The 23,550-nt window shown below is 47.6% G+C and overlaps 1 protein-coding gene across 3 annotated transcripts in view; it reads left to right on the plus strand.

Annotated features, from left to right (window-relative positions):
- The window catches only part of Spen (spen family transcriptional repressor), a 70,607-nt gene that overhangs the window by 45,105 nt on the left and 1,952 nt on the right, over nt 1-23,550 (plus strand). For all 3 annotated transcript variants that reach the window (XM_060379149.1, XM_060379152.1, XM_021630746.2), the window contains 8 exons: nt 3,719-3,870; nt 6,465-6,590; nt 7,019-7,132; nt 9,805-9,918; nt 10,917-11,017; nt 14,170-22,171; nt 22,709-23,209; nt 23,345-23,539. In XM_060379149.1, the coding sequence (XP_060235132.1) occupies nt 3,719-3,870; nt 6,465-6,590; nt 7,019-7,132; nt 9,805-9,918; nt 10,917-11,017; nt 14,170-22,171; nt 22,709-23,209; nt 23,345-23,539 (9,305 nt within the window). The remainder of the gene's footprint in view (nt 1-3,718; nt 3,871-6,464; nt 6,591-7,018; nt 7,133-9,804; nt 9,919-10,916; nt 11,018-14,169; nt 22,172-22,708; nt 23,210-23,344; nt 23,540-23,550) is intronic.

The following is a 23,550-nucleotide window of genomic DNA, read 5'->3' on the forward strand; positions in this document are numbered from 1 at the left end:
GCCTTAATTAAGCTTCAGTTACAGGGGATCCCACACCTTCTTCTGCCCTCTGGGCACGCATGTACACAGAGATACAGAGATAGAGAGACTGAGAGAGAGACAGAGACAGGGACAGAGAGAGACACAGAGAGAGACAGAAAGACAGAGAGACAGAGACAGAGACATAGAGAGACACAGAGAGAAAGAGAGACATACAGAGAGACAGTCAGGGACAGACAGACACAGAGAGACAGAGACAGAGAGAGACAGAGACACACACAGAGGCAGAGATGGAGATATACAGAGAGAGACAGAGACAGAGAGACACACAGAGAGAGATAGAGATAGAGAGACATAGATTCAGAGACAGGGTATACATTCATACACATACACAAAATAACAAGAACTTTAAAATGCAATAAAAAGCAGAGAAAGGAGACAGTACATTTTTTTTTTTCGGTAACTGTATTGAGAAGAACAAGCAAAGGATGCCCTATCACCCCAGTTTCTCTCCAGGGTCCTAATGTTAGGATTAGAGTTTAAATAGAGGGCAAAAGGTATGCATATCTAAGCAGTCTCGCTTATTCATGTCTCAGAGGTATGAGGACTGGTATGGCATGGGTGTGACCCCCTAGGAACCAAAAGGAATACACACTTTGTTCGCTTGAGGCTTCCTATTAGACTCACTGACGTAGGCTGGAGGGCTCTTGCTTGCGTGACTCTGGTTAGTGGTTGTCTCTTTCAGGAGACATGCAGTACTTGTCTTAAAGTGGACTGGCCCCACCACAGCTTAACTGATTCAGAGTTTGGATGCTCACATTTGGAAATCCCTGGTTTAAAACAGGCTGTGAGCAAGTTAATAGAAATTTTTGACAGTGAGTTTGTAAATCTGAGAAAAGAGCTTTAAGAGTTGAATAGAATTTATTGCCCATTTATATGGTAAATTTTATCTGATTTGATAAAAAGGAGCATACACTGTCCCCATGAATATGTAAATGATGTTTATATTAAATTAAACATAACATTGGCAAAGCGGGTATCATAAAGTATACATGATTTTTATAATGGAATTTGGGTTTATTGTTATTGCAACCATTGCTGACGAAGTTACGGAAGTGAGAAAGGGTTTACTTGGGCTCATGTTGTGGTGTCCAGTCCATCCTGGGATAAGGAGGAGGTGGTGGGGAGCATGTGCATCAGCCCCTGAATAGAGTGGTACCACCCACATGTAGGGTAACCTTCTCACCTCTACAAACCCACTCTCGAAAGTGCTCACTGACATCCAGAGATTTGTTTCCAGGATGACTGAATCCTGTCAAGTTGACAGTTGGGATTCATCATACCAGAATTCAGAGGAAACTTTTTCCAATGAATGCCTTCTCTCTGTTAGCCGAGTTTTAGGTGTGCAGCCCCAAATTAACTAAGAACAGCTCATGAGCTCTTTTTGTTTTGTTTTCTTGAGACAGTCTCACTCTGCAGCACAGGCTAGTCTAGAACTCACTGTGTAGTCCAGACTTAACCTGAACTCAGGGCAGCTCCCCTGCCTCAGCCCCTGCAATGCTGGGGTTATGAATGTGCATCACCACAGCTGCCCGGGCTTCTTGCTGAGTTGCTTTAGGGTGTGCAAGACCGGCCTGAAAGGTACGAAGTGTGTACCGAACCCATTAAGTCCTAAACATCAGTTAGTTGTTGAGCCCTGAAGACCTAATTCAGGGTGCTCATCGGTGATGGCACTCTGATCGCTAAGCATGTAAGGACAGTTTAAGGTGTTTATGATATAAGGCCTTTTAACCTCACTGTGTAGCTCTCAGGGACATTTGGCTTGTTATTCTTTTGAGACAGAGTCTGATGTAAGGCAGGCCAACCTTAAATTCAACATCTACTGCCTACACTTCCCACGTGCTGGGATTACAGATGGGTGTCACCATGATCAGTTCATCTTTTATTTGTTAATTTTGTTTAAGGCAGGGTTACATGGGGCCCAGGCTAGCCTTGAACTTGCTATGTAGCAAAGGCTAGTCTTAGACTCTTTTTCCTCCTACCTCCACCTGCTAGGGTTATGAGAATATGCCTTCCACCAGGTACACCTAGGGAGGCAGAGGCAAGTGGATCTCTGTGAGGCCAGCCTGGTCTACAGAGAAGTCCAGGACAGGTAGGGCTACACAGAGAAACCCTGTCTGGAAAAACCAAGAATGTACTTCCCATGCTTTGCTACATTGCATGTATGAGTGAGTGAGTGAGTAGTGTATGTCTGTGTAAGTGTTAGGATTGAGCTCAGAGCTTTGTGCTTGCTACACAGTACTCTATTTCTGAGCTGTATTCTCAGCCTGTCTACTTTTTGATGGGTTTGTTTTAAATTTTTAATAAGTAGAGAACATGTAGTGCTGAGCTATAATTATCATCAGAACCTTGAATGTCTGTGTCTCAGAATTAATAAGTGGAGCTTTAGCAAAAGGCTGTGATTAAATTAGAAGTTAAGCCAAGGCTTTTCATTATAAAGAATAGAAACCTTTCAGATGTCATTGGGGACTACATAACACCGAAAAGAGAGAGAGAGAGCTAGTTTACAGATGTTACTTTCCATAGTTATTCTTATATTTGAAAGTCTTTAAATTATTTTAATACCGTATTTATATGAGTATTGTATGTGCATATATGTGTGTGTACTATGTGTGTGCCTGGTATCCATGGAAGCTAGAAGGTATTGGATCCCTTGGAGCTGGATGATTTGTGAGCTGCCATGGATGATAGGAATTGATCCTGGGTCTTCTGTGAGAGTAGCCAGTACCTAACTGCAGAGCCATCTCTCCATCCCCAGAAGTACTGATTTAGACGTTTGATTTACTATGTTAATGTAGCATGTAGAATCTTGAAAGCGAGTGAAACTAATCCGTGAAGCGGAGCTGTTTTTTGCTGAGTTGTATTTTCGTTGTAGATTGTAGAGTGTTTGTGCGTTTTGTTTTGTTTTGGGCATAGGGTTGCCCTATGTAGCCCACACTTGCCTAGAACTCCCTGTATGGCACAGGCTGGCCTTATACACTAGGATTGCAGGTGTGTGTCACCGTGCCTAGCCAGATTATAGTTTCATGCTCTGTTAAGACCAGAGGATAAGAGGCACTTGTGTGGAGAAGTGAGTCTACCCCTGGAGCCATGGAGAGGTGAATGGAGAGAACCACTTACAAAGTAGTCCCCTCCCCTTTGTTCACACATGTCACACTCTCATCATGTACATGAATGTAGCACCTCATGGTGGTACACACCTGTAGTCCCAGCACTCAGACGACAGAGGCAGGTGGGTATCAGTGAGTTCAAGGCCAGCCTGGTCTACATACAGTTCACAGAATACCTTGAGTTGAAGACCAGTAGGACTGCATGGTAAAAGCCTATCTCAGACCGGTCAACCACCCCCACCCAACACTCTTCCCCCCTGGCCCCCTCGCAAAAAAAAAACAAAAAACAAAAAGATCTGGTTAAAGCTGTGTGTGTGTGTGTGAGAGAGAGAGAGAGACAGACAGACAGACAGACAGATAGGTCTTCATATTTTGCATGTTGCCGTGTTTGTCTGAGACAGTATCTACTGTGCTCTTCTTGAACTCATCACTGTTTCCTGAGTCCTGAGGTTACAGGCCTGTCCACCAAATCCAGAATGAGGCACTTCGTTAAGATTCCCAGATGAGTAAATGATGTATTAGAGAATGTATTAAAGTACCCTGTTCTACTCTGCCCCATCCACTCACAGAAACAGAAAGTGAAAATGAATTCCGACCCTTGGATGAAAGGATAGATGAATTCCATCCCAAAGCAACGAGAACTCTCTTTATTGGCAACCTTGAAAAAACAACTACTTACCACGACCTTCGAAACATCTTTCAGCGCTTTGGAGAAATTGTGGTATGTTGCTGTAGTGAGAAAATGCTATAGATCGTGTAGAATGTAAGCACAGAGTGGATGTGAATGTGCGGTATTTAAGGATAAATTAAAGATTTTCCCATTGCCCCATTCTGTTTTTATTTTTAAAGTTCAAGGTTACTTTGAACTGATACTCTTTTCTTCACCTCTTGAGTATGTTCTAGGTGTGAAACCTGTTTTCCTCATCCTCCCATTAACATTTTTTTTAGACTCAAAATAAAAAAATAAAAAAGAGTGTGTATATGCATGTTTTGCCTGCATGTATATCTATGCACCATGTGTGTGGGAGGTGCCTGTGGAGGTCAGAGGAGGTCACTGAACTCCCCGGAACTAGAGTTTCTGGTGATGAGGGGCTGCCATATATATACTAGAAACTGAACTCAGGTTCTCTAAAAGAGCAGCCAGTGCTCTTAAATGCCAAGTCATCTCTCCAGAACACCTCCCCTCCCCCAAATTTGAGACATTGTCTTGCTATGTAGTGAGGCTAGTAGAACTCTGTAAGTTCAAGGCCAGCCTGGACTACATAGTGAGTTCCTGGCCAGCTGGGGCTACACAGGTTTTGCGGGTTGTCTATCTACCTGTATTTAATTGTGATGTACGATTATGCATATGTCTATGTGGATGTGTGCATGAGAGTGCTGAGGCCAGAGGTGTCAGAGTCTCTTAGGAGTTAAAGGCAGTTAGGAGCTACCAGATGTGAATGCTGGGAGCTGAACTCAGCTGCTCTGCAACAAGAGGCTCGAGTGACTGCTGAGACATCTCTCCAGCCAGAGACTGTTCTTTTAAAACAGAAATAATACTTTTATAATTTCAAATGGGTTTTTAGAATTGCTGTGGATATTGTTTTGTTTTGTTTCAAGAATGGAGGCTGGAGAGATGAGTCAGTGCTTAAGAGCATGGGCTACTCAGGCAGAAGACTCAGGTTCCATCTTCTGCACCCACCGGGTAGCTCACAGCCATCTACAGTTACAGTTTCTGAGGATCCAGTGCCCTCTTTCAGCATCTACAGGCACTGCACACATGTGGTGCCCAGACATACATGCAGGCAAAACACCTATAATACATAAAATAAAAAATAATAAAGCTACAGAAAGAGTGAAGACTCGTCCTCTGTATCCTTTGAATGTCTTTGAATGTTATATGTGGCCAAGGGTGACCTTGAACATCAATAGCTCCTGCCTTCCAGAGTGCTGGGAACAGGCATGTGCTGCCATACCTTATCTTCTGTCTGTCTGTCTTTTGTTGTTGTTTGGAGAAAGATTTCTCCTGGCTGCACAGAGATCCGCCTGCCTCCGCCTCCTGAGTGCTGGTATAAAGGTGTGTGTCACCACTCCCGGCTTATACTTTGTTTTCTTAGGCATTAGAGAACAAACCCGGGGCTTTATGTATGCTTGGCACATACTCTCTATCAATTGAGCTGCACTCCTAACCTCCCCCCAATTTTTGTTGTATTTTTTGAGACAAGGTCTCTTTATGTATAGCAGACTAGTTTTGAACTCAGAGATCCTCCTGCCTCTGCCTCTGGAATGCTGTGATTAAAGGCATCTGACACCGGGCCAGTCATGTTTTTCTATATTCTGTAAGACAGAATCTCATTACGTAGTCCTGGCTGGCCCAGAATGAGCTGACTTTAAATGTGTGAGTCTCCCTCTGTCTCCTGAGTGCTGGGATCACAGGCTTGTGCCTCCTCGTCCAGCTCAAAACTCTGAATAGCACTGAAGAAGATGGTCTAAGTGTGGGCTTGAAGAGTAAAGAGTATATGATAGTAACAGCTCTTCTTTGTATGTGTGTGTTCTGTCTCCGTCTTTCTGATTGCTCCATGTCTCTGTGTGTTGGCCTGTCTCTTGTTTATACTTTGCACTTGAAGAGAAAGACCACTGTCTCTACCTACCTATCTACCTACTATTTTTCTGTCTCTCTCTTGCGTAGCCGTAGCCCTAGCTGTACTGGACTTGCTTTGTAGACCAGGCTGGCCTTAAACTCATAAATATCCGCCTGCCTCTGCCTTCCTGAGTGCTGGGATTACAGGTATGGGCCACCAAGCCTGGCTAACACCATTGTTTTTAAGTGATATAATCTAGTCCTTTCGTCTGAGGCAGGGTCTCTGTGTGATAGGCTGGCCTTGAGGTAGAGATCCCGATCTGTCATCCTCCCATGTGAGGACTGTAGGTATGTGTGAGCAAACTAGTGATCATAGTAATAGAATAAGCATGCACATTTTGAGAACTTGATTTTTTTTTTTTTTTTTTGTAGTGTAGTAAGGGGTTTGGCTCTACTAAATATTTTGACAGTGTCAAAAGGAATTACTTCTTAATATTTCACTTAGTAGGCAACCTTTTCTTTGTTATAGTTTCTCCTCACCATGATTTTAAATTTTGAGTTGCAGCACAGTTGTTCTTCTGTAGGGGCTTCACATGGGATAGCTTTGATTGTATGTGGTCTTTATACCATCAGTGTATTTGGATATATGATCCAACTAAGAAGTTAACTGGAAATCTGACTCGTAGAAATAAGAATTCTGTGTGGACGTGGCTTCTTCTGACTTACTGCTAAGTGATACCGATTGGCTCTTTCAGGACATTGATATTAAGAAAGTAAACGGAGTTCCCCAGTATGCGTTCCTGCAGTACTGTGATATTGCCAGTGTGTGTAAGGCTATCAAGAAGATGGACGGAGAGTACCTTGGAAATAACCGCCTCAAGGTAAGTGAATCGTATAGATCAGTATGCCATTACTGTTTGATTTGCTTTAGGATTGGGGGGGGGCTTTACCTTATTATTTTAGGGCTGCAGAAGGACAGTTAGTTCACTAAGGGCAGGCTTCTTTGTGTTCTTATCCTGTCACTCTGCACTGCCACTCTGGGCCAGGCAGGATTGCCCTGTTGTAAGTTTTGATTGTTCTTTTATTATATGCTCACTGTTTACACATTGTTTTGAACAGTTGAGGGTATGGCTTAGTAGTTGATGACATACCTTAGCATGTATAACCCCCTGCGTTCAATACACACACACACACACACACACACACACACACACACACTCAGCATTTCTATAGAAGACTAGATTTTGAAAATTTTGTAGTTGAATAGTAATTGTGATCTGTGGTGATAGAATTTTTCTTTTAATTTCAGCTGGGTTTTGGAAAGAGCATGCCTACAAACTGTGTGTGGTTAGATGGGCTGTCTTCAAACGTGTCCGATCAGTATTTAACACGACATTTCTGCCGATACGGGCCTGTGGTAAAGGTAAGCCCTTGCTTTCAACTTTGTTTTCTTTGTGTTCTGCCCTTCAGTTCTCACTTTACATTGTTGTCTTTTCCTTTTCTTTAATAATTTGTATCTGAAAGCGCTCTTCACTGGGTCTGCAGCGATGCCCAGTGCTTAAAAATGCTTACTGCTTTTCCGGAGGACCCAAGTTCAGTTCCCAGCACGCAGGCCGGGTGGCCCAGCCTGGGTCTCCAGCTCCAGGCATCTAGCACACTCTTGGGCTCTGCAGGCACCTGCATGTGTGTGCACCTACACATAGATGCACATGCATAAGTTTAAAAAAAAATAAATTTAAATTTATGGTACATTGGGCCAGGCACTGGGCTTAGTCACTAGCACTGCAAAATCATCAACAATAAAGCTGTTTCTCAAATCTGGGCAACTTTGAAACTCCTTTGGTATTTGTTACACAGTTTTAAAACATGAAAGTTTCATATAAAAATAGTTATTTGTCTTTATACTAGTGGGCTTTCAAATTAAGCGTCTGTATGTTGTTACCCAGTGTATACAGCATAGAAATGGTATATTAAATATTTAATATTTAATAAAACATTAAGAAAACAATTTTTGAATGGCTTCCACACTTTCAATTTGGTAATTCAAGTTTCATTAATACTTTAAAAACTATACATTCTCTTGGTATGAAAAGTTTTTATTTTATTATATTTTGTTTTTTTCTACAGAGCTACTGGAACTAGCTCTGTAGACCAGGCTGGCCTCAAACTCAAGAGATCTGCCTGCCTCTGCTTCCTGAGTGCTGGGTTTAAAGGTGTGTGCTTCCACTGCCCAGCTGGCATAAAAAAATTTCTAAAAATACCTTCCAGATTAAGTTTAAAATGCCTCCTAAAATAACAGTTTCAAATAGCGTTATGATGCTATGACAAATAACTCTCCTATAGATGTACTTAGCCAAAATAAGTTATTTTAAAATTTTGTAGTATGCTGGCAATATGATTTCTTTTTTGTAAAGATTTGTTTTATTAATATGAGCATTTGGCCTGCACATATGTCTGCACCATATGCATGCCTAGTGCCTGGGGAAGTGGTGAGCTCTCATGTGGGTACTGGGAATCGAACCTGGGTCCTTTGCAAGAACAACAAGTGCTGTTAACCACTGAGCCAACTTTCCAGCCCCCATAAGATGATTATTTTAGAAACAGTAGAGTGAGTTATTTCTTAGAGGTTTTTTTTATAATTTTCTCTCATGAAAATTAGATAGTCTAGAGCCAGCAAGATAGTTCAGCAGGTAAAGGAGTTTAGCCAACAATCTGGTAACCTGAATTTGATTCCCAAAACCCACATAAAAGTAGAACAAGAGCAGGAGAGATGGCTCCATGGATAAGAACAGTGGCTGCTCTTCCAGAGGTACAAAATTTAATTCCCAGTAACCACGTGGCTCCTCACAACTGTCCGTAATGGAATCTGGTGTCCTCTTGTGATATGCAGAGGAACATGCACTCATGTGTTTATATTGTTAAGGTGGAATGAGAGAACCAACTCCACAAAGTTGTTCTTTAATGTCTGGTTTGTGGTGTTCCTGCCTACATACATACAACATGCATGTAGACAGATAGTCCTGATAAAAAGAAATTTTAGTCTAGAGTTAGAGAGTTGCCTGAGGGGATAAAATTTCTTGCCATGCAAGTATGAATGCCTGACTTCAAATTCCTAGAGTCCACATAAAAGCCAGAAATAGCATCAATATCTGTAATCCCAGCACTCCTTTAGGTACCACCCCTTCCCTTCCAACTTGTTTGAGATAAACTATTGTTTTCTACCACAAGGTCCAAACTAGACACCCTACAGGTTTCTCAGGCCTCTCCTTTCTCCACCTCCCACCTTCCTGTAGTGTCCTTTGACCTCTACATACACTCTCTTGTACATACAGGCCAGTCTAGTAGCCAGAGATGGTAGCTCATGGCTGTAATCTCAGCATTAGGTAGGCTTAGGCAGCAGAATTGCCAAAAGCTCAAGTCTGCCCTAGACTATCCCAAAAGACTGTCTAAAATAATAACAGGAGGCTGCAGTAGGAAGAGGGGAGAAGAATTTACATCGAACCAAATGTAATCAAGTGTTTACTTTTACTAATTTGCTCTGGTATTGGGGATTGAATATTGGGTCTTGCATGTGCTAGGCAAGTTCTCTGTTACCGAGTTATATCCATAGATTTGGTTTATGTTTAAGTATTATGAATTTAACTTGTTCATTCAGCAGCAAAAATTTCATCTTACTAATATTTGCTAAATAGCACACCCATAGAGAGCAGGAAAAGGGTCTATGGCCCAGTTCCATCATCTTTTTGTTATTTTGAGCCTTAGATAGAAGAGTGGTCTCCTTACAGTAAAGACAGTATGAAAACAGTAAAATAATAGAAAAATAAAGGTGTAATATAATGGAAGTCTCAATACCATGAGTCTGTTGTCCTTGTAATGCCATACCTGTGTTTACTAAGACAATCCCATGATTTTAGTGTCCCTGCACAGGTAAATTAGTGTGTTTATTAAGACATGCCTCATCTGGAAAAGCCGAATTTTTGTGGAATAATCTAAATACAAATGCTTTTTTAGTAGCATCCTTGTGACTGAGGTTTTTGTTGGGACTGCATTCAAACCAATAGATAAAGCTCTTAAGTGTTGTTTTATTTTTTACAGGTGGTGTTTGACCGCTTAAAAGGCATGGCTCTGGTTCTCTACAATGAGATTGAATATGCACAAGCAGCTGTCAAGGAGACCAAGGGCAGGAAAATTGGTGGGAATAAGATTAAGGTGTGCATGGAGACTAACAAAAGCCTTTAATCCTGGACAGCCCACCTAGTATGACATGCCTGTAAAACAAAAGCAACAAAACAAAAACAGTCCAAACAAAAGTCTGTTCAGATCGCTACCCATAGTTACATATGTAGGTTGACAACATGGAGAATGGTTTACAGATCATGGTTTCATTTGTCCTCAAATTTTAGAGGAAATAATAGGATTTTCATGCTTGCTATTTGTAGACACAGGCCTTTTATGTCCTCAGCCATAGATCCTTCCTTAACAGTTCTTTTCAAAGCACTTCTCATTTTCCAGGGTGCCTGATGCTCAGATCTGTATCCGTGGTGCAAGGCCCTCCTTTCCCTATTACAGTGACTGTCTGTGTGCCAGTGGCACATTCAATCAGTCTGCTTCTAAAAGGAAGCGCTCTGTGTGTGTGTGTGTGTGTGTGTGTGCGCGCGCACTAGTACAGAACCATGCATGCTTTGGGTCTCTGCATCTGTTCCCATTAGCTGCCAGAGGCAGTCTCTGATGATAACTAAACTGGGCATATATGAGGATAGCAGAATATTGTTAGGCTCATTTCGGTTTTTGTTTTTGTTTTTTTAGGGGAAAGGGTCCAGCCAGGTTTGGTAATTCCCTAGGTATCTGGGCTATGTAGCCTCAGGTTCTTGGTCATGCAGGCAGTGTTGGGCATAGTCTCCCTGTCATGTTGTAGACCTCGAATGAGACCAGTCATTAGTTGGCCTCTTGCTGTATACCTTTAATCTCAGCACCTGGAGCCAGAGGCACGTGGACCTCTGAGTTCAAAGCCAGCCTGGTCTACAGAGTGAGTTTCAGGACAGCCAGGCCTACGCAGAGAAACCCCGTCTAAAAAAAAAAAAACTTTCCAAAATTGAAATCTGAAGCTTCTCTTTTTTTATAAAAATACTCATATGTTGTTTATGTTTGTTGTAGATATGCTCATCCTATAGTAATGGGTTTTATTGTGAATTTTTTATTTATTTAAGGTGGACTTTGCAAATCGGGAAAGCCAGCTGGCATTTTATCACTGCATGGAGAAGTCTGGTCAAGATATCCGAGACTTCTATGAAATGTTAACAGAGAGAAGGTAGGTGTTTCATTCAATTTTGTGTTGGACCATCGATTTTGGAGATGGACTTCAGAATCATGTGCATGGTAGGCCAGCATCTACTTCTGATTCACACCCCCTGCCTGAGATGTGTGCAGCAACCTGCCAGGATAGCTCGAGTTCAAATTTATATGGCCTTGCATCGTGTTTTTCTTTTTCACTTCTACTCTGTTCTCCGAAGACAGTGTTTAACCCATCATCTAGAAAGCAAAGGTTTATTTTTACAAATCTAGCTTTTATGTAGTTGAAGGTAGATTGGGTTACCTGGTCTCAGTCCTCAATGACTGCTCTTATATTGGAAAGAATTGTGAGGTGTCTGACTCTTTTAAATCAAGCAAGTCAGATAATTTATAAACTGGTGATTTGGGCAGTGCAGAAAGGAAGCCTTTTTTGTTGTTGTTGTGGTAATGTCATGAGGCAATCTCTGATCACTAAACTTGGCATATATGAAGATAGCAGAATATCATTAGGCTCATTTCATTTTTTTTTTCGGAGGGGGAAGGAGCCTGGCCGTGTTTGCTTTTATCCTAGGTATCTGGGCTATGTAGCCTCAGGTTCCTGGTCATGCAGGCAGTGTTGGGTAATGTTGTGTTTGATTTTTTTCTTCTTCTTTTGATTAGATAACCTATTAGAATATCCTCACATGATCACTAGGTTCCTCACATAACTGATTGTATTTGAAAATGGAAACTTTTGTTTAAACTAAAGCAAGCCTTTGCCAGACTGTCTTCTGTGGTGGTCTCCTGGAATGTTACCATTGTTCTTCATGCCCCACCCCCTCCTTCCGTGCATATCAGAAGCTTTATGAAGTTAAGGTCAAGAACCTCTAGAATCCTGGCAGGCTGCTAGAACCCATCAAATGTCTCTCATCTGCTGCCGCAGTTCCCAGTTTGTTGCATTGACATACACAGCAGTATCTCTTGCAGGCATTTCTTAGCTGGATATCCTGCTAAGTCACTGAACTCCTGCATTATTAAGTGAAAACTGACCCCTACTGCCAAACTTCAAAAAGCTAAGGCTTTGATAGTTTCTCATTAATAGATCAGAATCCAAATTGCAAACACTGAAAATGTACAATTCTTCAGCTAGAAGGCTAGTGTGAGGGTCCGATCTGTCACAGCTCCTATCCCCTACCATCAGAGAAAGAGCACACATGAGTGTGTGTGTGTGTGTGTGTGTGTGTGTGTGTATCAGTATGTCACTTTGAACAGAAGGTTCTCAATCCCACTTTCCAGAGTAGCAGTTTGAAGTGATTAATTGTAGTTTGTTTTCTGAGATAGGGTCTTATGTAGCCTAGGCTGGCCCAAAGGTTTTTTTTTATAGCTAAGGATGACCTTGAACTTGATGCTGGCATTGCGGGTATAGGTTGTTATACTTGACTTAGGTGGTGCTGGGGCTCTAATGCAAGCCTTAGGCTTGCCAGGCAAGCACTGTGCCAACTGAGCTCCTTCCCAAGGTTGCTGTTATTATATCAGTTCTTAAAGAAATTGTACCTGGGGCTGGAGAGATGGCTCAAGAGTACTGTCTGCTCTTCTAGAGGTCCTGAGTTCAGTCCCCAGCAACCATGGTGGTTCACAACCATTTATAATGTGATCTGGTGCCAACTTCTGGCCTGCAGATGTACATGCAGATAGAGCACTCATCTACATTAAGTAACTTAAATAAATGAATAGATAAATAAAATCTTTGGGACAAAGAAATTGTCCCTAAGAATGAGGGGAAGGTTTCTGTTGGAGGCTTCATTGTACTTGAGACATTAACAATTCTGTTACAACCTTCTATGTGTACATTAAATAGTTCTTGAAAAGCAGTGTAGGAGTTGAGTTTTGTATATTACTGCTACGATTCACTAATTTTAGTGGTGATCTGTTTGTGGCTTTGTTCTTTAATTCATTTTCATGGTCATTTATCCCCATCTAATGGTATTTATCGCCTACTGTAGGAAGCAGAAGGGAGGGAGTTTCAGATAGTTCTGTGTGTGTAGTACATTCCTCACAGGACCTTTTCTATAAAGTGAGGATGTCATCCCTCTGAGCAGGTAGTGTCTGATTGGAAAGACTGATTCAGCTCAGGATCATAACCCCTCCGCTCCCCTATTTCCATAGAGCTTGTCCATGTACAAAGCTCGATGCCATTTGGTCTTTACATCCTCCACCGGGAAGCAGCCCCGTCATTTGTTGTCACAGTGGTAGCTGAAGCTTGGCCAGCTTTTGGTGACTTGTTAGTTTCCCTGCTGCTGGGCACTGGACTCAGGATCTTGTGTTACTAGGCAAGCACACTACCCCTGAGGTAGATGTACATCCCTCTACCACTAGCAACAAAACATACACCTATTTTCTTTTTTTGTATTTTTGGGGACAGAATCTTACTATATACCTCAGTTGCCCTGGAGTTTGCTTTGTAGACCAGGCTGGCCTCCAACAACCAGAGATCTGCCTCCCAAGTGCTAGGACTAAAGGCATGTGCCCAGATTAAACATTTTTTAAAATATTTCCTTATTTTCATATTATGTCTGTGAGTGTTTTGTCTGTATCTATGTTTGCATACTCAGTATGTCTGGTACCCAAGGAGGTCAGAAGAGGGCATCAGTTCCCTCTAGAATTATAGAATTATAGAAGTTGCAGGAAGGTCTCAGTAAATAGTTGTTTTTTATTTGTGACTAGTGAGTTTCTTTTATAACTGTGTAAGTGTTGGTGCTGGGTGTTCATGGTTGCACATGCCTTTAATCCCAGCGCTGTAAGAGGCAGAGGCAGGAGACCTCTGTGGGTCGGAAGTAAGCCTGGTCTACTTAATGAGTCTCAGGCCCCAACTCCATGGTAAAAACCTGTCATTTTATATTTGAATTTTATTTCAGCCACCAACTTTTAAATTCTCAACACTTCATTTGGCTTAGGAGCTGCGGCTGAACACCTGCAGTTGGACAAATGACTACATAAGTGCTATAGGATTACAGAGGCACCTTGTGTAAGATAGTTTCACTGTGCACTGCAGGCTAGCCTTGAACTTGTGTAGTTGAGGCAGGTTTCAGGGGTGTTACTGCCTCTGTCCCTTGAATGCTGGGATTACGGAGGTGGGACTGCAAGGGATGAGAAGAAAGAAGCGCTAATGTAGTCTTTCTGATCGTTTGGCAGAGAGGAACGAAGAGGATCCTATGAGTACAGCCAAGAGCGGACATACTATGAAAGCGTTCGCACACCGGGCACCTACCCTGAGGACTCCAGGAGGGACTACCCGGCTCGAGGCAGGGAGTTCTACTCTGAGTGGGAAACGTACCAAGGAGAATATTACGAGTCCCGGTACTACGATGACCCCCGAGAGTACAGGGAGTATAGGAGCGATCCGTACGAACAAGATATTCGGGAATACAGCTACAGACAGAGAGAACGGGAGCGAGAGCGGGAGCGATTTGATTCGGACCGGGACCATGAGCGGAGGCCCATTGAGCGAAGTCAGAGTCCCTTGCACTTACGCCGGCCACAGAGTCCTGGCGTGTCTCCTGCACATTCAGAAAGGTTGCCCAGTGACTCTGAGAGGAGGCTATATCGCCGGTCCTCAGAGCGAAGTGGAAGCTGTAGCTCAGTGTCCCCGCCACGGTACGAGAAGCTGGAGAAGGCTCGGCTGGAGCGCTATACAAAAAGTGAAAAGACAGATAAGGAGCGGACTTTTGATCCTGAGAGGGTGGAGAGGGAGAGACGAATAATTCGGAAGGAAAAAGTAGAAAAGGACAAACCTGACAGGCAAAAACGAAAAGGGAAAGGTCATTCCCCTAGTTCTCAGTCTTCCGAAACAGAGCAAGAAAATGATCGAGAGCAGACCCCTGAGAAAACACGGGGTTCAACCAAAGTGAGCAGAGAGAGGGCTGATAAAGAAGGGCCGGCCAAGAACCGTCTGGAGCTTATGCCTTGTGTGGTTTTGACTCGAGTAAAAGAGAAGGAGGGGAAGGTCATTGACCACCCACCTATGGACAAGCTCAAAGCCAGGCTCGATCATGACGCTGCGAAGTCTTCAGCCCTGGATCAGAAGTCCCAGGCCTCTCAGGTGGAGCCTACCAAGTCAGACTCCTCTAAAGCGGAATCTGCTAGAGGGAAAGCGCTGAGGGAAAAGGCCCTATCAGGCCATGCAGAGGTGGTGGTGGATAAAGAGGGCAGGCCTAAGCTCAGGAAGCACCTCAAGCCAGAGCAGACGCCCGAGCTGAGTGCTCTGGACCTAGAGAAGCTGGAGGCAAGGAAAAGGCGCTTTGCAGATTCCAACTTGAAAGCAGAAAAGCAAAAACCAGAAGTCAAGAGAGGTAGTCCCGACACAGAGGGCACTCGAGTGCTCTTAAAGAAGCAGCCTGACGTGGCGAAAGATGGTGTGTCTCTGAGGGAAGGAGAGTCCGAAAGAAAGCCTGTCCGAAAAGAAATCCTTAAAAGGGAATCAAAAAAAATGAAGCTGGACAGACTTAATTCGGCTCCCAGTCCCAAAGAGTTCCAGGAGCCTACTGCTGTCTCTGCAGGGTCTGGCACTCGGCCCAGCTCAGATGTACACGCAGGCCTGGGAGAACCAATACATGGATCTGTGGAGAGTCAAGAAACGCAGCCCAAAAAAGCCATCCCTTCAAAGCCTCAGCCCAGACAGCTGCAGCTCCTAGATAACCAGGGGCCGGAGAAAGAGGAAGTCAGAAAAACCTACTGCCGTCTTCGTGATGACCCAGCGGAGCATAAAGCAGGCCAGGAAAAGCCACATGCAGTAAATGCTGAGGAAAAACTTGGCATTGACATTGATCACACACAGAGTTACCGAAAACAGATGGAACAGAGTCGCAGAAAACAGCAGATGGAGATGGAAATAGCGAAGTCTGAGAAGTTTGGCAGTCCCAAAAAAGATGTAGATGAATATGAAAGACGTAGCCTTGTACATGAGGTAGGCAAGCCCCCTCAGGATGTCACTGATGACTCGCCTCCCAGCAAAAAGAAAAGGATGGATCACGTTGATTTTGATGTCTGTACCAAGAGAGAGAGAAATTACAGAAGTTCACGCCAAATCAGTGAGGACTCTGAAAGGACTAGCTGTTCTCCCAGCATCCGCCACGGCTCTTTTCACGAAGACGATGACGCCATAGCCTCCCCTAGGCTGGTGTCGGTAAAAGGGTCTCCTAAAGTGGACGACAAAGGCCTCCCCTATTCTAATGTAACAGCGAGAGAAGACCCCTTAAAATTTAATCCTTATGATTCCAGCAAGAGAGAACAGGTGGCAGACACGGCTAAAATAAAGCTGTCTGTCTTGAATTCTGAAAGTGAACCAAACCGTTGGGACCCTCCGATGAAACAGGACCCCAGCAAGTTTGATGTCAGTTTTCCAAACAGCGTAATTAAGAGAGATAGTCTACGAAAGCGCTCTGTACGTGATCTGGAACCTGGTGAGGTGCCCTCCGATTCTGACGAGGACGCTGAGCACAAATCCCAGTCACCCAGAGCCTCCACCTTCTATGACAGCCCTCGGCTGTCTTTTTTATTGAGGGACAGAGACGACAAGCCACGTGATCGAGATGAAAGACTCTCCAGCTCTTTGGAAAGAAACAAATTTTACTCTTTCGCACTGGATAAGACAATCACACCAGACACTAAAGCTTTGCTTGAAAGAGCGAAGTCTCTCTCCTCATCCCGTGAAGAAAATTGGTCTTTTCTTGACTGGGACTCCCGGTTTGCTAATTTTCGAAACAACAAAGATAAAGAAAAGGTTGACTCTGCCCCAAGACCTATTCCATCCTGGTACATGAAAAAGAAGAAAATCAGGACTGACTCAGAGGGGAAACTGGATGATAAAAAGGATGATCACAGGGAAGAAGAGCAGGAGAGGCAGGAGTTATTTGCCTCTCGGTTTTTACATAGCTCCATCTTTGAGCAAGATTCCAAGCGGCTACAGCATCTTGAGAGGAAGGGTGAGGAGTCTGACTTCCCTCCCGGGAGGCTGTACGGCAGACAGGCATCGGAGGGTGCAAACAGCACAAGTGACTCAGTCCAGGAGCCAGTGGTCCTGTTCCACAGCAGATTCATGGAGCTCACACGGATGCAACAGAAGGAGAAGGAGAAGGACCAGAAGCCCAAAGAGGCTGAAAAACAGGAGGAACCAGAGAACCATCCCAAGACACCAGAAACTGCCACTGAGACTAAAGAGCCAGAGTTGAAAGCTCCTGTTTCCGTTGGGCTTACTGCAGTCCCCACTGTGTCACCAGGGCCAGTGTCAGCAGCACCAGAGAAGGCTGAGAAGACAGCAGAGGCACCTTCACTGGCAGGGGAGAAGCCTGTAGAGCCAGCCCCTGTCTTGGAAGAAGCAAAGTTTGTGTCTGAGCCGGCTTCTGTTCCTGTGGAGCAGCCCAAGCAGGTGGACCTCCCCACAGGAGAGGACACCAGTGAAAGTGCCAACGTGGCGCCTCCAGCTACTCAAGAAAGCTCAGCTGCTGACACTAGCCCTTGTGTGGATACAGAGCCTCTGACTCCAGGGCCTGCAGTTTCCCAGGTAGAAAGCACTGTAGACCCCAAACCTAGCAGTCCCCAGCCACTCTCAAAACTGACTCAGAAGTCTGAGGAAGCTGAAGAGCCAAAAGTAGAGAAGCCAGATACAGCTCCAAGCGTCGAACCTGAGGCCACTCAGAAAGCTGGAGCTACGCCTGAAGTTCAGCCTCCAGCTTCTGAAGATGTAGAGGCTAGTCCTCCAGTCACTGCAAAAGACAAGAAGACCAACAAAAGCAAACGTTCCAAGACACCGGTCCAAGCAGCTGCTGCAAGCATCGTGGAGAAGCCTGTCACCAGGAAGAGCGAGAGGATAGACCGGGAGAAGCTGAAGAGGTCCAGCTCTCCTCGTGGAGAAGCCCAGAAGCTGTTAGAACTGAAGATGGAGGCAGAGAAGATTACAAGGACTGCATCTAAAAGCTCTGGAGGAGAGCCTCAGCACCCTGAGCCTAGCTTGCCTCTCAGCCGAACCAGGCGCCGGAATGTCAGGAGTGTTTATGCCACCATGGGTGACCACGAAAGCCGCTCTCCAGCCAAAGAGCCTGCTGAGCAGCCCAGAGTGACCAGGAAGAGACTGGAGCGGGAGCTACAGGAGGCGGCAGTAGCTCCCACCACCCCTCGGAGGGGAAGGCCTCCTAAAACACGCCGGCGTGCTGAGGAGGAGGACGAGCATGATACAAAAGAGCCAGCAGGAACCCCCAGGCCAGCTGAGGGGTGGCGGTCTCCAAGGTCTCAGAAAGCAGCAGCTGCCAGCGGGCCCCAAGGGAAAAGGGGGAGGAACGAGCAAAAAGCTGAGGCTGCTGCTGAGGCCAGTGCCCAGGTGAACATGAGAGAAAGTAAGTCCAGGGGTGATAAAGAAGCAGCCAGTGAGCCAAAACGTGACAGGAAAGACCCCAGCACAGCCAAAAGTGTACCCGACCCCCTCCCAGCTGAGGTGGTAGAGAGAAAACCACCTGAGAAAACCTCCAAATCAAAGAGAGGCCGTGCTCGCACCAGGTCAGCAGTGGACAGAGCTGCACATCTGAGAAGCCTGGAGGTGAGCACCAGGGCAGCAGAGCAGGCAGTGGACAAGGAAGCTGGGCCTGTGGCAGTCTCTCCCGGGAAAAATGAGAGTCCCCAGAAGGATAGTGGCCCATCATCTCAGCTGAAAAATGACCCGGTTGACCCTGACAAGGAAACAGAGAAGGAAGGTACGGTGCCTCCACAATCCACCCAGCTAGCCAAGCAGATGGAGCTGGAGCAGGCTGTGGAGAACATTGCAAAGCTCGCCGAGCCCCCGGCTGCTGGGGCAAACAAGGGAGCAGCTGCAGCAGCATCTGAAGACCCTGCCACGGAGGATGGCCGAAAGCCCGCACACCAGGCAAGTGAAACAGAATTGGCTGCGGCTATTGGCTCCATCATCAGTGACAGTTCTGGAGAGCCCGAAAACTTCTCCACTCCTCCCTCCTTCCCCCCAGGATCCCAGACACACGTGCAGGAAGGAATGGAGCCGGGGCCCCACGAGGCCGTGTCTGGAGGCGTGGAGACAGAGGCTGCTACAGAGTCTTCTGCCCTGCAGGTCAATGCCTCGGACCCATCAGCAGGCTCTGCAGACACCAAGGAAGCCGGGAGGAACAGCAGTGACTCTGTGCAGGAAGCCAAGGGGGCGAAAGTGGAAGTCACCCCTCCCCGGAAAGACAAAGGGCGACAAAAGCCAACACGATCACGCCGGAAAAGGAACACAAACAAGAAAGTGGTTGCTGCCACAGAAACTCGTGTCTCTGAGGCTGAGCAGGCTCAAAGCGAGAGCCCCGCCGCTAATGAGGTGGCAGCAGCACCCCCAGAAGCATCCCAGGAAGAAAGGCAGAGTGAGAAGCCTCATTCCCCTCCTCCTGAGGAAAGCGCTTCTGACCCAAGCAAGACTCCACCTGCCGAGAATCTGTCCCAGGAAAGCAGTGTTGTGGAAAAGACACCATGCAAAGCTCCTGCACCCCCTGACCTCCCACCCCTTTCCCAGCCAGCACTGATGGATGATGAGCCCCAAGCCAGGTTCAAGGTGCATTCAATCATTGAAAGTGATCCAGTGACCCCACCCAGTGACTCAAGCATACCTCCACCCACAATTCCTTTAGTGACTATAGCAAAGCTCCCGCCCCCTGTCATTCCTGGGGGAGTCCCACATCAGAGTCCCCCTCCTAAGGTGACAGAGTGGATCACACGACAGGAGGAACCTCGGGCTCAGTCCACTCCATCTCCGGCTCTTCCCCCAGACACAAAGGCCTCTGATGTGGACCCCAGCTCCAGTACACTGAGGAAAATCCTCATGGACCCTAAATATGTGTCTGCCACAGGTGTGACTTCCACAAGTGTCACTACAGCCATTGCAGAGCCTGTGAGTGCTGCCCCCTGCTTGCACGAGACAGCGGCCCCTCCTTGTGAACCTAAACATCCTCCCTTAGAAGAAAAGTCAGCGGCTCCAGTATCAAACGCTACTGACACACAAGCCTCAGAGGTACCAGTAGCTGCTGACAAAGAGAAGGTGGCTCCAGTCATTGCCCCTAAAATCACATCTGTTATCAGCCGGATGCCCGTCAGCATTGACCTGGAGAACTCACAGAAGATTACGTTGGCAAAGCCAGCTCCTCAGACCCTGACTGGCCTGGTGAGTGCCCTAACTGGTTTGGTGAATGTCTCTCTGGTCCCAGTGAATGCCTTAAAGGGACCTGTGAAGGGCTCTGTGGCCACTCTGAAAGGCCTAGTGAGCACCCCTGCTGGGCCTGTGAACCTCCTGAAGGGGCCAGTGAATGTCCTCACTGGGCCTGTCAATGTCCTGACCACTCCGGTGAGTGCCACAGTGGGCACCGTGAACGCTGCCCCAGGCACCGTGAACGCTGCTGCTGGGGCAGTGACTGCTGCATGTGGTGTGACTGCCACAACAGGCACCGCCTCTGTGTCCGGGGCAGTGGCTGCACCAGCAGCAAAGGGCAAGCAGAGGTCAAGCAGCAATGAGAACAGTCGCTTCCACCCTGGGTCTATGTCGGTGATTGATGACCGTCCCGCAGACGCGGGCTCGGGGGCAGGGCTACGTGTGAACACTTCAGAGGGGGTCGTGCTTCTGAGCTACTCGGGGCAGAAGACGGAAGGCCCGCAGCGGATCAGTGCCAAGATCAGCCAGATCCCTCCAGCCAGCGCCATGGACATTGAGTTTCAGCAGTCAGTGTCCAAGTCCCAGGTGAAAGCAGACTGCGTCACGTCCTCCCAGTCTGCACCCAAAGGCCCTCAGACCCCTTCAGCCTTTGCAAATGTGGCTGCCCATTCTACCCTGGTCCTGACTGCCCAGACATACAATGCCTCTCCTGTGATCTCCTCTGTGAAGACAGACCGTCCATCCTTGGAGAAGCCTGAGCCCATTCACCTCTCAGTGTCCACGCCTGTCAGCCAAGGTGGCACAGTGAAGGTTCTCACCCAGGGCATCAACACACCCCCAGTGCTGGTTCACAACCAGCTGGTCCTCACGCCAAGCATAGTCACCACTAACAAAAAGCTCGCCGACCCTGTGACTCTGAAAATAGAGACCAAGGTCCTACAGCCAGCTAACCTGGGACCCACCCTTACGCCCCACCACCCTCCTGCCCTGCCCAGCAAACTGCCTACAGAAGTGAACCATGTTCCTTCTGGGCCCAGCACCCCGGCAGATCGAACCATCTCCCACTTGGCAGCCACAAAACCAGATACGCATTCTCCCCGACCTAGTGTGCCCGCAGCAGGCCCGTTCCCGAGGGCGTGCCATCCCAGCAGCACCGCATCCACGGCACTCTCCACTAACGCCACTGTCATGCTGGCGGCGGGCATTCCGGTACCGCAGTTCATCTCCAGCATACACCCAGAGCAGTCTGTCATCATGCCGCCCCACAGCATCACTCAGACTGTGTCCCTCGGTCACCTGTCACAAGGTGAGGTACGGATGAACACGCCCACCTTGCCCAGCATCACCTACAGCATCCGGCCAGAGACACTGCACTCCCCGAGGGCCCCGCTGCAGCCCCAGCAGCTAGAGGCGAGGGCTCCTCAGCGTGTGAGCACACCCCAGCCAGCCACAGCTGGCGTGCCCGCCCTGGCCACACAGCACCCTCCTGAGGAGGAGGTTCACTATCACCTGCCTGTGGCTCGAGCTGCAGCCCCTGTGCAGTCGGAAGTGCTGGTCATGCAGTCTGAGTACCGGCTGCACCCCTACACCGTGCCCCGGGATGTGAGGATCATGGTGCATCCACACGTGACGGCTGTCAGCGAACAGCCCAGGGCCACAGAGGGGGCAGTAAAGGTGCCACCGGCCAACAAGGCCCCCCAACAGCTGGTGAAAGAAGCTGTTAAGACTTCAGATGCCAAAGCAGTCCCGGCCCCTGCCCCAACCCCTGCCCCGCCCCCTCACGGTGAAGCCCGCATCCTCACAGTCACCCCCAGCAGCCAGCTTCAGGGCCTGCCCCTTACCCCACCTGTGGTCGTAACCCACGGCGTGCAGATTGTGCACTCCAGCGGCGACCTGTTCCAAGAATATAGGTATGGCGACATCCGCACCTACCACACTCCCGCTCAGCCCACACATACGCACTTTCCTGTCGCCTCCTCCGTCGGCCTGCCCTCCAGGACCAAGACTTCTGCCCAGGTGAGAAAGCCAGGTTTCTCCCCTACTTTCTGGGCACACACCCGGGGGCTGTGGTTTACGGAGACAGGCAGGCTGTCGAGCTGGTTTGGTGGGTAAACACATACGCTTAAGTATGAGAGGAAAGGACTCAGTCCAGAGTCATCCTCTGACTGCCTCATGGATACACAGAGTCACACCTGTGTGTCTTCCGGCAGGCACGTAGGCCTACACAGTAATGAAAACAAATGTAAACAACCGACCTTCCGGCAGGGATCATGAGCAAAGCCAGACAAGCTAGGCAGGAGGTATAGAGGGGCTCTGGACACTCGCCGTGGGGAGTGGGTCGATTCTACTACAGTTCTCGGATGTGGGGAAATGCTCTATGCGGGGGCTCCCGCCTGCAGGGGGCCGCTTCCCTCAGACAGGCTCCCCTGCCGGACTCCCGGACTCTGGGAGTCGTGCTACCTCCTCTCTCTGGGTCCACTAGCTCTTGTTCAGGAGCAGGGGCTTTTGCATAACCAATTCTGACTGTCCCTTTGTCTTCCTTCCCAACCCCAGGGCCCCTCTGAAGGTGAGCCCTTGCAGTCCACGCAGCCTGCACAGTCTGCCCCGTCTACGCAGTCCGCACAGCCTGCACCACCTGTCCCGCCCTGCCAGCCCTCCCAACTCAGCCAGCCCGCCCAGCCACCGAGTACCAAGATTGCTCAGGTCTCCCAGGAGGCAAAGGGGACGCAGACAGGAGGGGTAGAGCAGACCCGTCTCTCGGCTGTCCCCACAAACAGACCACCTGAGCCCCATGCTCAGGTTCAGAGGGCGCCGGTGGAAGCAGGCCAGCCGGCCCATCCCTCCCCTGTGTCAGTGTCCATGAAGCCGGACCTCCCAACTCCTCTTCCCTCTCAGGCTGCCCCAAAGCAGCCATTATTTATCCCTGCAACCTCAGGCACAAGCACCCCACCTGGACTGGCTCTGCCTCATGCTGAAGCCCAGCCAGCCCCCAAACAAGACTCTTCTTTACACCTGACTCCGCAGAGGCCTGTGGATATGGTCCAGCTTCTGAAGGTAAGATGGGCAGAAGCTGCTAGACCCCCCCCCCCCCCGGCCGTGTTCTAAGTGTACCCACGTCTCCCAGTCACTACAGAGCAGCAAGCAAGCCGCTGCCATGACCCCATTTCTGCTTTGTTTCTTGGTGAGCAGAAGTACCCCATCGTGTGGCAGGGCTTGCTTGCCCTTAAGAACGACACAGCCGCTGTGCAGCTCCACTTCGTGTCTGGCAACAATGTCCTGGCCCATCGGTCCCTGCCTCTCTCTGAAGGTGGACCCCCACTGAGGATTGCCCAAAGGATGCGGCTGGAGGCCTCGCAGTTGGAAGGGGTTGCCAGGAGGATGACGGTAAGACTTGT

The sequence above is a fragment of the Meriones unguiculatus genome, chromosome 3 (genome assembly GCF_030254825.1).
Source record: "Meriones unguiculatus strain TT.TT164.6M chromosome 3, Bangor_MerUng_6.1, whole genome shotgun sequence".
NCBI lineage: Eukaryota > Metazoa > Chordata > Mammalia > Rodentia > Muridae > Meriones > Meriones unguiculatus.